The sequence below is a fragment of the Diadema antillarum genome, unplaced genomic scaffold (assembly GCF_040938485.1).
Source record: "Diadema antillarum isolate AM-2024a unplaced genomic scaffold, OU_Dant_1.0 seq00000921_RagTag, whole genome shotgun sequence".
Lineage (NCBI taxonomy): Eukaryota > Metazoa > Echinodermata > Echinoidea > Diadematoida > Diadematidae > Diadema > Diadema antillarum.
Genome location: NW_027271773.1, coordinates 107243 through 123233, shown reverse-complemented (window position 1 = coordinate 123233; position 15991 = coordinate 107243). Strand labels below are relative to the sequence as shown.

Below are 15991 nucleotides of genomic sequence, written 5' to 3'. Positions count from 1 at the left end.
AAAAACGCAAACAGAAAAACTGACCAGAAATGAATATTATCTATTAGGGGAAAATTGCGCAAAGAAAATGGTTTGATTTCGCGATTTCTCACTGAAAAAGAAGACAATCAGGAATTTTAGTCTCACGTGTTGTTATCGAATATTGGCAGCAATTTCATCTATGCGACTTATAGTCTTAAGTTACGGGAACTTGCTTGCGTTTGCTACTGCTGAGATATGTGTGAGATGAATAAATATCAACATTGTGTTCATTTCAAACATCTTCCTACAACTACTGTCCTGCCAATTCATGTGTTCTCCTTTCTAATGTTTTACACAAGTTTTGCTGAACGTCATCAAGCTAACGATGGCATCAGGTTCCGCCAGGTTATGTACACTTGTCATCATGATGGTGATGACAACTCATTGTCATGGAAACGCTGAGAGGAACACCATCATCACAGGGAGGTACATTAGAGACCAAATCAATCCAAGGAGGCTGTCACTACAGCTTGACGCAAAGAGGCTAGATTCACTGGAAGTATCCCAAAACTGTACGCAGGACCTACTGGACCTTCTCGCCCGGGAAGACAGTTTGATACCAGGTAGGTTGTTCTTTTGGCGAATTGTACTCGGGTGAGTTCAGTAAAGCCTGCCGCACGCTATATTTTACCAATGAAAACAGGAGCGCATGCAGTGCGCATTATGTGAGCCTCTATAGGCCTACTCTTTGTATAATCACTGTACCTTGATTGGCTGAAAGTCCACGACTGGTCGTGAAAATTTGACATGTCAAAATATCTACGGTTGGCCTTAAGACCCAGTTGCACGACTGGAAACTGGCTAGGCTGATGACGTCACACTTCCGATATCACGATCGTGCGACTTTCTGTTCGTATAAAATGTGCGGCAGGCTTTGCGTGTCTTCACTCGTGTTCAGATTCACCTTTGCTTCATTGTCAGAGTACGGCAGATCTAGTTTACGTTGCTCATCATGTCATGCATATAGCGTTATTACAGTCATGTGATGCGCACGGAAGGTGTTTCGTCGGTACAGTTCGTACATTCCGAAGGCTCGTTCACTCGAGATTCGTGAATCCGTAGGCCTATGTAAGTTTGTTTATTTGGAAGGTTCGATGTTCCGAACATTCGTTTATCCAAAGATAAAAATTAATAAGGTTCGTTATTCCTTAGGTTCGTTTATCCGAAAATAAAAGATAAGATTCGTAATTCCGACAGTGAAATAAACCTCGTTATGACGCCTTTGGAAAGCCTACTCCTGATATACATTTTTCTGTTTTATTTCTCTGCCTTATTGTTCAGCTCTAGATGCCTTTGGAAAGCCTACTCCTGGTATGCTTGTTGGAAACACAGCATGGATTGGCCATTTTGATGAGTGCATGGGTATAACAAATTTCAAATACTGTCTTGTTGATCTTGGTGTCAACATAGCCATAGAATCCAACTCATCAAAGGTATGATTTCCCTAGTGCATTTTTCATTCCTTTCATTGTAATATTTGCCTATCTTTTTAACGCAGTGCGTAGCTTATAAAGTAGCACCATCGTGTAGTAAGATCTTATTATTTAGAAGATTTTTCTTAATAACATTAATTGTAGACTGATGTGAATTCTTCTCATTCATAAAGTCGAAGTACAAGATCAATAATAAGTTGAATAAAGAAACTGAAAAAAAGAGGAGAAACTCACTGTTTCGACGTTTCGCCAATTATCAATTGGCTTCTTCGGGCGAATGATGCTCCCGTTGATGGAATGACCCTTATTTTATAGTGTGAGATTGTGCAGAGCGCACTGGACCTTGTTCAGTGTGCGAAAGACGGCTTGGAATTTCGTGTCCATTAAAAAAAAAAGAACATTAATTGTATATTCTAAAATGATTAGATATTCGAAGGGATCTAACGCTCCTATTTATAGTTTACGCTCGGTCGGCCGTGATTTGGCAGAACTACGTATCTCGATTTTTTTGATTTTTTTTTTTTTTTTTTGCTTTTCGACTTGTTGATTTTTTCATAACATCATGCTTGATATGTTAGAATATGAACGTATAACTCTTTGTTATTCTTAAAATAAAATTCTTAAATATCAAGTTTTTGGGGTAAAATGACGCAATTTAGATGGCAAAACTACGTATCTGCTATAGTTAGGTAGTTTTGCTTGATCGTACTCCTTCATTGAGGCAGCTTGAGCGGCTGGCAGAACTACGTATCTCAAGTTCCGATCCGTACACAATTGTCGTATTTGTACACAATCTATGGGATTCTCATGATCAGGCAGAACTACGTATCTTTTTTAAAAAACTCAAAAAAAAAAAACAAATTTCTCCAAATATGTGTCAATGAGCATATATTTCGAGTATTAAGATAAAACATTAAAGGAATCGTATAGTTATTAGTTGAGACCCAATTTCAGGTTTCTAACTTTTTTGGTGAGATAATGAGAAACCCCTTATGAAATATGAAAGAGCATGTAATTCTATGAAGAAATCAACATTATTTGATGAAAATTGGTTTTGAAATGGCTGAGATATCAAAAAAAGAGCGATTCTAATAAAGTGTGGGACCCACACTTTTATAACGATCGCTTTGTTTTTACTTTGTTTTTTGATCTTTCAGTCATTCCAAACCGGATTTTCATCAAATAAACTTTGGATTCCTCTTAAAATGGTATGCTCTGCACTATATCATAAGTGTTTTCTGGGTATCTCGCAAAAAGTTAAATGCCCAATTCTCATCTCCACCAATACTGTACCATTCCTTTAAAGTTTCTCTTTTTGTGTGTGTGTGTTATAGAACGCAATTCCAAGTTATGAAAATCACTCTATGTAAAGGCCGTGTCACACCTTTTCGGACAAGCCTTTCGTGCGACTTGCGAAGAACAATTTTTACTTCTCGGAGGTCCCCGCAGATGACCCGCACGTGACAGTACCTATCACGTATCTCACCCGTAGTGGCTCGGAGGTGCGCACGCAAATATTTTTACCCGCAACCATGTACGCTCTTTAAAAAATCCGGGTCAGAACTGACCCGGAACTGGGTCCGTTGGGGTCACACACCTTTCCGGATCAGAAATGACAAGGAATGGGGTCAGATATGACCCCACCCAGAGTCATGAATTGGATCTGGGTGACCTCATTCCGGGTCTTCATGACCAAATTCCAAGTCATTTTAGACCTGGAACGGTGTGTGGCCCAAACGGACCCAGTCCGGGTCAGTTCTGATCCGGATTTTTTTATTATTATTTTTTTTTAGAGTGTATAGGCCCTGAAACACCTTCCGGACTAGCTATACGCGAACTTGGTGCGTGTAGGGATTTTTCAGACTATACCGGACAATTTCTGAGGGCGGAGAAGGATTTAGTCAGTGAAATCATTGCATACGTCTTATTTGCTGGACGCGTCTACTTCAATTTTATTTGCGGGTGTACTTTGTGACCTGTGTACCAGTCGCGTGGGGGCTGACAACTCAGTGATGGAATTCCTCTGAAGGAATGGCAGAAGTCCCAGAGAATGTCATCATCTTGGCTGCATACGGGGACTGCGAAGTACCTGCGTCGGAGTTGCCTGCCAGGTGCTGCCGCTAAGGGCCTCCTATGGTGTTGTGCGTGGACCTCTCCGGGCATCCCCGCGACTCAACCGCAAAAATTTTTGTCATGCTCGAAACTTGGCTACGGTTAAATCGGAATTGCGTGCGCATCTCCGGGCAACTACAGGCGAGATACGCGCTAGGTACTGTCTGGTGCGGATCAACTGCGGAGAGCTCCGGGTAGCAAATTTGTTTCCCCGCAAGTCAAGCCGCGAAACTTCCCAAGATACGGTATGACAAGGCCCTGAGCATGCTCAAAACTTGTTCTGAGTGAGTCTTGGGGTTTCGCCCGCAGAGGTACATGCAGAACACTAGTAGGAGACCCTTACCGGCAGCACCTCGCCGTCAACTCCAACGCAGGTACTTCTCAGTAACCATAAGTCGTTCGTAACAGAAAACGGATCGGTTTCAAAGCTCTCACGCAGGTCACACGAGTGCACGCAAGTATATAGAAGGTAAATAGCACGCTTCTAGTAGGTAAGAAGCAAGTGCGAACTGGAAAACATTCTTGTCCGGCAGCAGAAAATTCTCCTGCGTGCTAGAAAACCCCTCCTCGGAACAAGCCCGCGTAGCTTGCCCGGAAAGGTGTGACACGGCCTTAAAACGGCAGGCGTTTGAACTTTAAAAGTGAATATCTCGAAATTACTTCAAGCGAGATACGTAGTTTTCCCAGATCACGGCCGCCATGGGTTATACTCAACTGAGCAGTGAAAAGTATAACATAATTTAATTTGCATGCTCGTCAAAGTAAGACGGAACCAAATTATTCTACCTCCGCACTCACATGAAACATTTTAGTTGATGAAAAATTTCCATCCTACAAGACGTTTACCCAGAAGTCATCATTTTCAAATAGTGGGCTTTGAACCAAGCTTTGATAACAATGAATTCATACAGTCATAAAGTCACCAATAAGACCAAAAACTTTCTTGAGAATCTCCCTTGATTTTTTCCATTATGGTTCGAAATGCACTACTCATGCAGGCATTGACTGTGAACTGGGGTGTATGTGTTCCCGTTAGCTGCAGCGAGGCGGATGTCCAAAACGAACTGGATATATTGCTGGGTAAGGGACATTTTTTGTTTCTCTTTAGTTGAGACTATGAGATGAACGATATGGGTTGTTAGCTCCTGACACTACTGGCACATCGTTCTATCTTTTTAGAAAGAACTGCATTTGACAAGACACTAAAAATGGTTAAACTATAGTAAATCTCAGTATAAGACCATGAAAAGTGTGCTTTCTACAGAAGTGAAATGCATTTATGAACAGAAAGTGCCCAAGGTAACAAGGTAACTCAGAGTTAAAATGTTTTATAGTTAGGAGCTGAAATTCTGTAGACAGTTTCACTACAACGAAAGATAGTCATATGGCATGCTATGTAAGAGAAAACTTGAGAAATCACATGATAATGCCAGGCCATTAGAAAGCCATTGAAATGTACATTGTTTTCCTACTTTTTAAAGGAATAGTTTCTAATGTTAAGTTCCAGTCTAGATTTTGATGTCACCAAAACGTTTTTGTTTAGAAAAACAAAACAACAACTATAACCCCGACCAATGTTTTGAAAGGTATGCCATCTTATGCATCACTATTTCCACTGACCATGACAGATTTCGACATTACGTAATTACTTGGGTGGGCTTTTTTTTTCCTTGACAGTTTACATGATCTGTCAGTTGTGTCCATGTTCACAGCTACAGATTTGTGCTCATCCGCAATCGTCTTTAATGAAAGGGCAATGTATAGTTATGTAATTATCCGTGTATCATTTCGAACGCACGGTTTCCAAATGTTTCACAATGTGTGATAGACTTCTTTGACTGGAGATGGATGACTGTTGATGACTTGAGTGGCTCCCCTGTCCACTGCACCGAGAAGAACGTTACTTTCAGCGCAGGCTTCATCGCCACCTGGTGAGCAAACACTTTATTTATGCAGCGGCTTCACACCATCCAGTGTCATAGGCTTTTTACTCAAAGGTCATCATAAAACGGTGACATCTCGCACGCCAAAAATATATTTTATTAGATATGCTAAAATGTGTATGTGCTTGCCTTGTGATTTGTATATATCAATTTGTTCATTAATGGAGTGTAGTTTCGTGACGCCTAAAGGAAGGTTGTAATGATGTTTTGTAGTTACCATTGGTGATGTTCTGTGTTTCCGGAGCATAATGTATTAAGTGAGTCTTGTTTTGTTTTGTTTTGTTTTGTTTTGTCTTTTTTAATGCCTCTGCCATGAAGTGTAGCCGGATGCATTATGTTTTCGGGTTGTACGTGTGGACAGACTTACTTGAGATATCCAAATGAATTTTGATGTATGTAGTTGTGCCTTTTGGTTGCACATGCCCAAGGTTAACAGTCAAAGTTCAAGGTCAAATTCTCAGAAATTCCTTACCTATGAAATGCCACAAGGCATTACTTGAAATATAGTGTGTGCGTGCTTTACCATGAAAGATTCCCTATGGGATCAAAAGTCAAAGGTCAAGTGGAAATGATAGAATTTGATTTTTTTTTCTCCACATCTTCTAAATGGTTCAATGCATCACCACGAAACTTATTACATAATACTTATGCAAGCCCTTCTTGCAAGTGATTGTCTTGGGAATTTAGGGGTCATGAGTTCAAAGACCAAGGGTGAAAAATCAAGTTTTGATGTTAAAAGTTTACTGTGTAATGCTGACATACACCTTTTTCTCTGTACCTTGGAGATTACTCAATGCAGAAACTTAAAACTAGGTATATAGGTGCAGTGGTAGATCCAGGGATAACCACACTGGGCGCACGCCCCCTCCCTTTCACCAAGTCCTGGATCCGCCCCTGTACGTGCATTACTTCACGATGATTCTGCATAGAAAGATTCTGGCCATGGCGTCAAAGGTCACATGAACCGTTGTGAAAATATAACAGTTCCCCCCCCCCCCCCCCCGGATATTTTGAAAATACCTCAAAATATCATCATGGATATTGTTGGCCAGGGGATCAAAGGGCAAAGGTCAAGTTAAATGCTAAGTTGACTCCACCGAACTCGAACTCTCTTTTACAATTTAGCCATCCATCCAAATGAAACCTACTTCAATGAAAGTAAACACTGAACATATTGCTTTTGACAAACATGTCATTTCAGTTTTTGGCAATTTTGTAACACCATTATTGTGTCACTTTGCCAAAACGTACTCAATACCAAGTGGGAGAACCATGCATTATGGCGGGACACACCAGTCGCCATATAGCGACATTACCAGCTTTTCTTGCATCGTTTCATATTTCCATACGTAGGCCTACATGACTATTATATTTCAGCTTGAGTATTTCCGAGATTTTTGTTTCAAAATGCTATATTATGCAATTTCCAGTGGGATTTACTCGTATTAGATTATTTATTGAGAAAGTATCCCCGACGAGTCGGTCAGTTGTTGCCACATTAAATTCCATGTTCTTATGACGGTATTTTACAGGATCATTGGTATCTTGTTGTGGTATTGTTATTTCTTCGCAGGGTCCTAATTGGATTGCTCTTCGTGCTGTCATTAATTGGAACCATTGCAGACAAATATCTCAAGCACAAGGAAGCTTCTGAGGCGCATCTCCAATCTAAACCCACCTCAAACGATCTGACCCTTGATGAAAAGTCACGTGCCACACTGAACCACTATGGTAGCACAGATATGATGAATACTTCGGCTGAGGGAGATCAAGGCTCAAATATTGGAAATGGAACAAACGAAGGAGATGGCAAATCTGATCTGTGTGCCAATGTGGAAGATGGAAAGGAAGTGGCAACGGTAAGCTTCCACATATGTATTTCTTGTATATATTGAAAATATTGAAACAAAGAAAGGGAAAACTGACCAGAAACAAATGATAAATAGTGAAAACTTTGAGCAAAGAGAATTATGGACTATGGGACGAACACCGCCAATATAGGGCTTTCAATAGCTCAGTCTGTAGAGCACCGGTCTAGTAATCCGGGGGTCTCGGGTTCGAATGTCGATGAAAACCCATTTTCTTTGCTCATAGTTTTCACTATATGTATACATGTATACATATATATATATATATATATATATATATATATATATATCGATAGATAGTACGAGAATAAATCGTTCAACGGACGTAGCCAGTTCAGCGTGTGATTTTTTGCCAATCTTTCAGTCTTTTCTTAAGACCTTCATCAGGGCAGTGCAAAAGTAACACATAAGATGACTCACTGGTATACATTATAACAACATGGCTGCCCCCGTCAGCAGTATAAATCTAACTAGCATTAGTCAATGAGGGTCATTTTATCAATGGGTTCATAGTTGTTGTTTAACAAAATACAATAACAATATAAAATTTATCAGTTCATATTTTTGGTTACATTTTATCAGAGTATAATAATGTCAGGCCAGGGAGGTGGGCTGAACATCCGCGTATTATTGGTTATAAAAAGTATGAGAGTATGAAACAATACATACCAATGGCCAATTTGATATCCTCGTGTTGTAGTATTTCATAAGACTATGATAATAATGTATAGGGCTGAACATTTACACACTGAATACCCCAACGTCCAGTCTTGCACTGCTGTCATATCACTTGTGTTCTGTATCATTGTTAACGAAACGAAAATGTTTATAAGTCTATTCTTTTAACGAGATTAGACGCCGCAGCAGGATCTTTCCTGTAGATAATGCACCGGGCAAGTCATATGGGCGTCTTGGCGAGTTACCATCGAAATTCGTTGTAGACGATTTTATACAGAGAAGAGCTCCAAGAAGTCCCCTAATTTGGCAAATGTTTAATCTTCGGTAGATGTGACAAAATTCTTCCCTGGCATCTTACCCTTATAATGGTGCAGTGTTCTCCATGCCATGATAAGAGAGGAAGAAGAATAAGTATAGTTGTCGCTATTCTATCCCTCCTCCTCCTCCCGCTTGCACTATGCCCCTTGCAATAACTATTGCCTCAATAGAATTATATGTATAGGCAGAGCATATTATTGTTAGCTTATTTGTTTGTTTTAAGTCAGCATGCTCTTTTCAATTTCCTAATGCTATCCCTTCGATTTTCAAGGTATTTGACTGTTTCAAGGTATTTGACTGTATTTGCCTGTTGTTGTTGTTGTCGTTAATATATTAGTTGGATATAGTGTCTACTAGTCAGCTACCGCCCGAGTCTGCAGCTGAAACAACTCCACTGATGGATGTCTCTGACAGTGAAAACAGACGGAGATGGAAAGAGAAAGCTGCAGGTGTGTGTCAGAGCTCCTGTGTGTGTTTTTTTTAAAACGTCAAATTTATGATGAGATATGCTATCGGAAGGTTTCACGCTAAAACCAGTATTCATGTAAATAAGACATGTAACGAAGTCGAGACCCGTTGGTGTATGATATCTGGTTTATTTCATCAGTGTTATAAATTCTTGTGATGGGGCAGTTGAGTCGTTCTGCAATGGTATGTAACTAGATGATAATCGGAACCGGATGCATCGTCCCCAAAACTCGGTGCAATTTAAGGACGCGGGTCTGTATAATAATTTGACCGTTTTGGAAATGCTTGACACTTGCACAGTAATTTCAAAAGAAGTAAATCCTGGTTCAGCTTTTCCATATCAGTGACAGCATGTAGTACAGGTAAAATGCAATAACAGATGGCTTGCCAGTTGAGTTATGAACTTATTCTGTGTATAGGCCTACGTTAGTTCCCATGTGCGAACATTCGTTGTGTATCATATTTTTGTTTTGATCGCCGGGTGATCACCATGCTGAAAATATGAAATTTAGACTGATTCGATATTGTGTTAATCTGTCGAAGTGGACTTTGACGATCAAGTGGTGCAACTACGGAGAAACCATATAAAATCGCATTGCTTGCAAAGACTCACATGTAAATATAGTCATATTCAATTTTGGACAGGGAATATTATTGAGCTTCCTACGCTGCTTCGCCATCTCCTACAACCTTCCAAAGATTCTAAGCACGAAGCAGGCAGAAGGGGAGATACCTTGTCTCAACGGGATCAGAGTCATTAGCATGTGTTTGAATCATTGTCTTTTCATACTGCAGCAAGGATCTTACGAGTGGGCTTCGACGGTAAGGGCTATGTATTCGTGAAAATTGTATGATTTCTCGACCTGTCTATGTATTGTTTTGCAAAGAAAACGAATGGACAAGATGGCATTAAGATATAACACCAAAGGAGACTTTAAAGACAAACGCCCAAATTCTCGAAGGCCGACTGCTTTAAAAACATTTTTTTTTAACGTCTATGGTCTAAAACTGGGGCTTCATAGCATTCGGCCTTTGGTCAAAAGGCTATGTAAGGTGTAAATGATTTTGGTAGTAAATGGCCATCAGACGACTTTACAAAGGGCTGAGTTAGATGTTCTGAAAGTAGTATAATAAATAAGATCTTCGACGGGAGGCTCGAACCCTGTTAGACTATACGCTGGTATCTGATGGTTGTGATTTGAATTGAACATCAAGCTACAAATTTTACTTGTGTAACGATTTGTAGGTTTGATAAGCGGCAGTAGAAAACAATCATGCTCCCTATGTTTCCCATGTTGGAACGACTGCTGTTCATAGTTGCTATGTTTTTGACGATTAAAACAATTGGCCGTCTTCTTTGAACCAGATTTAAGATTTACAGTTGAAGCACACATATTCGTATTAATTTTGAATCACAAAAGCAGTTTCTAAAATTGTTTTAAGGCCATTTGCAAAAGTTCAGTGCGATTTAGACACAGCCTTAGAAAGTGATGAAATTAGGGTTGAAATTCTTTGACGTTAGAAGCACTCCATTAACCATCTCTTTTCATTTATTTGGTTGTCATTAACAGATATTTCTTCCAGTGAAGTATTTACCAGGCTGTTTGGGCCTTTCACATCCAAGGCGATAGCAAATGGAGACTTGTATGTAGATGTCTTCTTCCTACTAAGGTAACAGCAACTTCTACATTCAAAACGAGCTTGACGATTGAATGAAGGTCACATTGCTGTCATGTTTCGTAAGAAATTTCTCAATGTTGCTATAGAGTCGTGAAACTTTAAAACCATGTCCGGAACCTATAAATGCATTATTTGAAGTGTCTTATAACATGCATATTTTGAAGGGCAAGAATCACCTATATTTACGTGCTCTGTTTCTTTTTAACGTAAATGATAGAATGGCTTGGGAATTGAACATTAGTCCTACGCTTGTTCTCACGTGTTTATTGGACGTTTACCAAATCATCGTATTCACTTAGTAACAATCACCTGCGTTTTCATATCGGGGTCATCCAACGAGACCTACACCCACGAGTCATACGTACGGAAAACGAGCTCGACATTGAAAAAAGGTCCATGAGTCATACAGCCCAAAGCCATTCAGCCCATGAGCTAGACACTAGGCAAATAAAGCCCATGAATGCATCCAAGAATAGGGTAACATTGGTCTACGAGTTCGCACAAGGCAAAAAAAAAAAAAAGCCTATGAGTCCGTCACTAAAGGAGCACACGTGGCTTACGTAGAGTTGAATAGTGTTGTGTGTGCCGACTACGCCAAACTTACAATACCCTACGCCATGGCTATGCCGGCCTACGTAACGTAGATACGTTCAGACGAGGTTAAGCTCGTAGTTAGGGACCGTGTAGACGCACTCGTAGTTAGCTAACCTTGAAGTTAGCTCGATGTTAAGAGCCACGAGATATCTCAGGGTGAGCGCTCTAACCACGAGCCGCGGGGGTCCCCACTCGTAGTTAAAGGGAGGCAGTCCTGAGAATTTTCATTGTACTGATAATTGAGAAGAGTAAAAAATATTCCCTTTCACCAGTTTATACGCGTTGAAATCAAACACTGTCTCCGTACACGATTCTGGAAAAACAATTCCTGCAAGCGATCGTGTAAGAACCTGCAAAAAAGTGAAACGTCAGTGATGCCCAACTAACCAAGTTGACAGCCGTGCCTCAGAAAACCAATTTAAGTGTTCAAAATGATCCTATTATGTGAATTTTTCATATAGGCCTAATGTGACAATATGTGGTTTTATCATTTATTTTAAACATAATATTTCAAGCTTATTTACATATGATTAATGTAAAATAAACTTGTAAACTTGAATCTACGGATATTCTAAAATCAAATATACCATCAAATAGGCACGGTCCTTTTCGAGCTTCCAGGCCATCCGTGTTGCATACTACTTTGCGTATCGCGTACAAACCACTCTAGCGCGCATTCTTATCATACTCAGTCTGAGTTTGGCATTCAAACCGAAGATTACCTGGGCACAAGAGACTCGAATTCTTCAAAGAAAATGTTGTTTCTATCTCGATATTTCTGTAAGTACTAAGATATCAAACGAATATGACTTCTACCGGGAAGGGCAAAAACAGGGGGCCGCAGAAATCAATAGTGTCGAGTTCGCGAGCTGTACGACTCGTAAGTGTCGGTCTTATGACGTGCACCCATGATATCATGATGCGTTGTCACAAAGTTTTTATCTTCGTAGAAACAATAACGTGATCTAAGTATACACACACGGTTTGTTTGTTTTTCACGTCAGGCTTAAAATTATGTATCGAAACGTTTAACTACGACGTAAGATACGTGCGCCCATGACATCATGGGGTGTTGTCACAATTTTTTAACTTCCTAGAAGCAATTTTTCATTTTGGTTTGTTTGTCTTTCACTCTAGGCTATTAAGTACCGATACGTTTAACAACATCGTTAGATAAGTGTTTGTTTTTAGACCTTAGTAATAACACATGGGCATTTCATCAGAAAAAGGGTACTTTTCAAGAATGTCTCTATATTTTCTGTTTCCAATGTGCAGTACCCCTGAATACAATCTGATCCTCAAGAACACTTAAATGAGAGTTAACTTTGTCCAAAAATTGCTTCAAACAACCAATCAATTAAAATTTATGCCAAAATCAAAAAAAAAAAATGGGTGAACGCGTGTAACGCAGGACAGAAATCTATGTTCTAACATATGAAGGTCAAATTATGAATACTCAGTGAAACTTTGTTGTTTTTCAGTTGAATGGCTCAATTTTGATGAGAGAAGATAAAGACAGCTGTAACAGTCTATTGACCACTGTGTTTGATACCATTTCTAGGCTTGCTTTTTTTTGTAGTAGTGAACGCGTGTAACGTGGACAGACCAAACTTGTCGCATTTTGGTCTGTCCATGTTACGCGCGTTCACCAATAAGTGTAGAAATGGTTTAAATCGCAATTTTCAATAGACATTTACAGCTGTCATTATCTTCTCACACCAAAATTAAGCCATTCAACTGAAAACAAAACAAAAAAAGTTTCAGTGAGGATAATTTGACCTTCATAATTACTGTTAGTACATAGATTTCTTTCCTGCGTTACACGCGTTCAGCCAAAATTTTTCATTTTGGCATGAATTTTAATTGATTGCTTATTTGAAGCAATTTTGGGGCAAAGTTAACTCTCATTGAAGTGTTCTTGAAGATCAGATTGTATTCGGGGGGTACTGCACATTGGCAACAGAAAATAAAGAGACATCCCTGAAAAGTACCCTTTTACTGTGAAAATGCCCACATGCATTGACAATAGATCTTAATGTATTATTTCTTTTTATCACGCATAATGCTTCACAGACTCGGAATGGTGATTTCATGTAATTCGGTCTCTATCACAATTGTTACGATATTATGTCATGGTGTTTTTCGTACTTTTAGAGTTATTATTATTATTATTGTTTGTTTTTTTTCTTTATGTAATTTTAAGCACGTGTTAGACCTGACAGCTAATCACACCCTATCCATAACTTCGTAATTACAAAAACGATTGGTGAATCTTTTGTATGTGTGCATAGAATATAGTAGGTAATAGGTTTACCAGTACTGTGATGTCGTATTGATCCTAAAAAGGACTGTAGAGATTGGATGGTTATAGTTAGTAGAAGGTTGAGAAAATGTCATTGGTTATCTTTCGCTGAAAGTTACTTCTAGTCAACACCAATGATAGTGAAGAATCTCGATGACGAGAGGAAGGGGGTTTGATTAAAGACGGATAATGTGAGAGAAGAGTTAAGAACGGGACTTTGTTTGATCAGAAAGGGAAAGATAGGAATTGAATACATAATTATATTTCAGTCGAAAGCTCTAAAGAGAGCGGAAGACCAAACGACAGGAGAAAGTGCTTTATCCCATGGCGTTTTGGTTTATCCCTTCTTCTCCAACATTATTGCGTGCCTGTTACTAAAGGTACGTGTCTGTAAAGACGGCTTTTGCATTCCCGTGTAGCCGGCCCCTTGGGGCCTGGTCCTCACAACGTTTTCGAGTAGGCTATACAAAAAAAAAAAAAAAAAAAAAATCTTGGCCTTTCCTGTACAGGAACTAGAACACGATTTTGTCATAATTATTACATGATCACACACAGTATATGTCAGTATACAGATATTCACTTAATTCATTGCTTCTTCTAACCATACTTATTCAGTTCAGATTAAATTCCCCACCTTGCCCCATTAAATACAGAGAAGGCGCCGTAAATGGGATGTAGGGAGCACTGGGATGCTTGTATTAAGTATATAAACTGTCATCACTCTGATAACGCGCTAGACTTAGTGACTTAATAGATAATTACCACTATCGTTATTATTTAATAAATTTTTAATCAAATACTAATTAGATAAGTTATTGGTTATATTACAACCTCAGCGTATCATTACGGCTTAAACGAGGATTTGAAATGGCTTCCCTCTCTGTTTCCCCTATGTATATCCCCTGAACAGTGATGCCCATTTATAGAACTTTATCACCTTCGCGATGATACCTGCCAAGTTTGGTGAAAGTTTGACCATGCATTCTCCAGAAGAGGATGAAAATGTATATCACAGTGTATGATGTAGGCCCTACCCCCAACTTGGACCCCAAGGCTGGGGGGGGGGGGCACTCCCGGATCCGCCATGAACAAACTTGAAACTACTGTAATCAATGCATTTCAGTGGGCCTGCAAACTTAGTTCTATCACTTCCGGTTATAAAGAGGGAGATTTTTACAGATGCCGGGGGGGGGGGGGGGGGGGGGCATGGTGCCCACTTGAACAAGTTGAGAGCCTTTTATCCCCCTGTAGTCAGTTCGCTTAGTGAAATTACCGTTACACGGCGGATAAAAGCACCAAATTTGGAGAGATGACCCTTCAGGACCTACTCATTGATATTTGAGTAGGAGCCCGCTGTAAATTTTTTGTTTTCATGGTATAAATGCTGAATTTCATTTTGCAGAAAATATCGCGGGTATGAAACTTTCGCAAATTCGCGAGGAGCTAATACTCGCAAAAGCAAAATGCGCGCGATTCTAAACAATGCATTTGATGCCAGTGGTAATTCGCGGAATTTTCATGCTGCGAAAAAGACCGTCGGCTCTAAGTCACGAATGTTTCGTGTCGCGAAAACAACACCGTATTTATGTATCTGAGGTAGTAAAGTAAAAAGAGGTTCACATTTGTTGTACATTTTTCAAGTTTCATGGAACTGGAAAACAGGAACCCAATCTTGAATTCCTAGATCAACAAAGCATTTGAAACACGGAGGTGGTTGAATTAATGACCGATTTATGAAGAGGAAATGCTGTTAAGGTGTCACAGCCCCTAATATTCCCAGTTTGCTTACGTATACAATATCAAAGGGGCTAGGAACGTTTTCTTATGTCAAGGGGGTGGGACATCACTGACCCTTGAACATCCCCCCAACATTAGAAAACGTTCTGTAGTCCCTTTAATATCGGGTCTATATTCATGTACATGTATAGTACATAATATAAGTCTGAACCGCCAATAGTACATCACACTGTGACACCTCAACATCATTTTCTATTCATAAATCGTAATATATTCAATAACCTCCATGTTTCAAATGCTTTGTTAATCACGGAATTCAAGATTGGGTTCATGTTTTTCTAGTTCCATGAAAAATAAAAAAATACAACAAATTTAAACCTCTTTTTTGTTAGTTTACTTCCTCAGATACATAAATACAGTGTTATATTCGCGACATGAAATTTTCGCACATTGGAGCTGACGGTCTTTTTCGCAGCATGAAAATTCAGCGAATTGCCTCTGGCTTCTAATGCATTGTTTAGAATCGCGCGCATTTTGCTTTCGCGAATATTAGCTCCTCGCGAATTTGCGAAAGTTTCATACCCGCAAAATTTTCTGCAAATTGAAATTCAGCATTTATACCATGAACATGAAAAATTTACAGAGGGCTCCTACTCAAATATCAATGAGTAGGTCCTGAGGGGTCATCTCTCCAAATTTGGCGCTTTTATCCGCCGTGTAACGGTAATCTCAATATTTGACGTTAAGCGACCTGACTACTAGGGATGCTACCTGCCACGTTTGGTGATTGTTTCATCATGGAGTTTCTCAAGAAGATGCACTGTTTAGATCCCCATT

At 39.5% G+C, this 15991-nt stretch overlaps 1 protein-coding gene across 1 annotated transcript in view; it reads left to right on the top strand.

The window, feature by feature from the left end:
- Nucleotides 1-346: 346 nt before the first annotated feature.
- Nucleotides 347-15991, top strand: part of LOC139741345 (uncharacterized) — a 31503-nt gene continuing 15858 nt past the window's right edge. Inside the window, exons 1-8 of the mRNA XM_071651926.1 lie at nt 347-584; nt 1303-1454; nt 4565-4646; nt 5395-5497; nt 7083-7368; nt 8711-8822; nt 9637-9663; nt 10413-10512. Coding sequence (XP_071508027.1) covers nt 347-584; nt 1303-1454; nt 4565-4646; nt 5395-5497; nt 7083-7368; nt 8711-8822; nt 9637-9663; nt 10413-10512 — 1100 coding nt within the window. The remainder of the gene's footprint in view (nt 585-1302; nt 1455-4564; nt 4647-5394; nt 5498-7082; nt 7369-8710; nt 8823-9636; nt 9664-10412; nt 10513-15991) is intronic.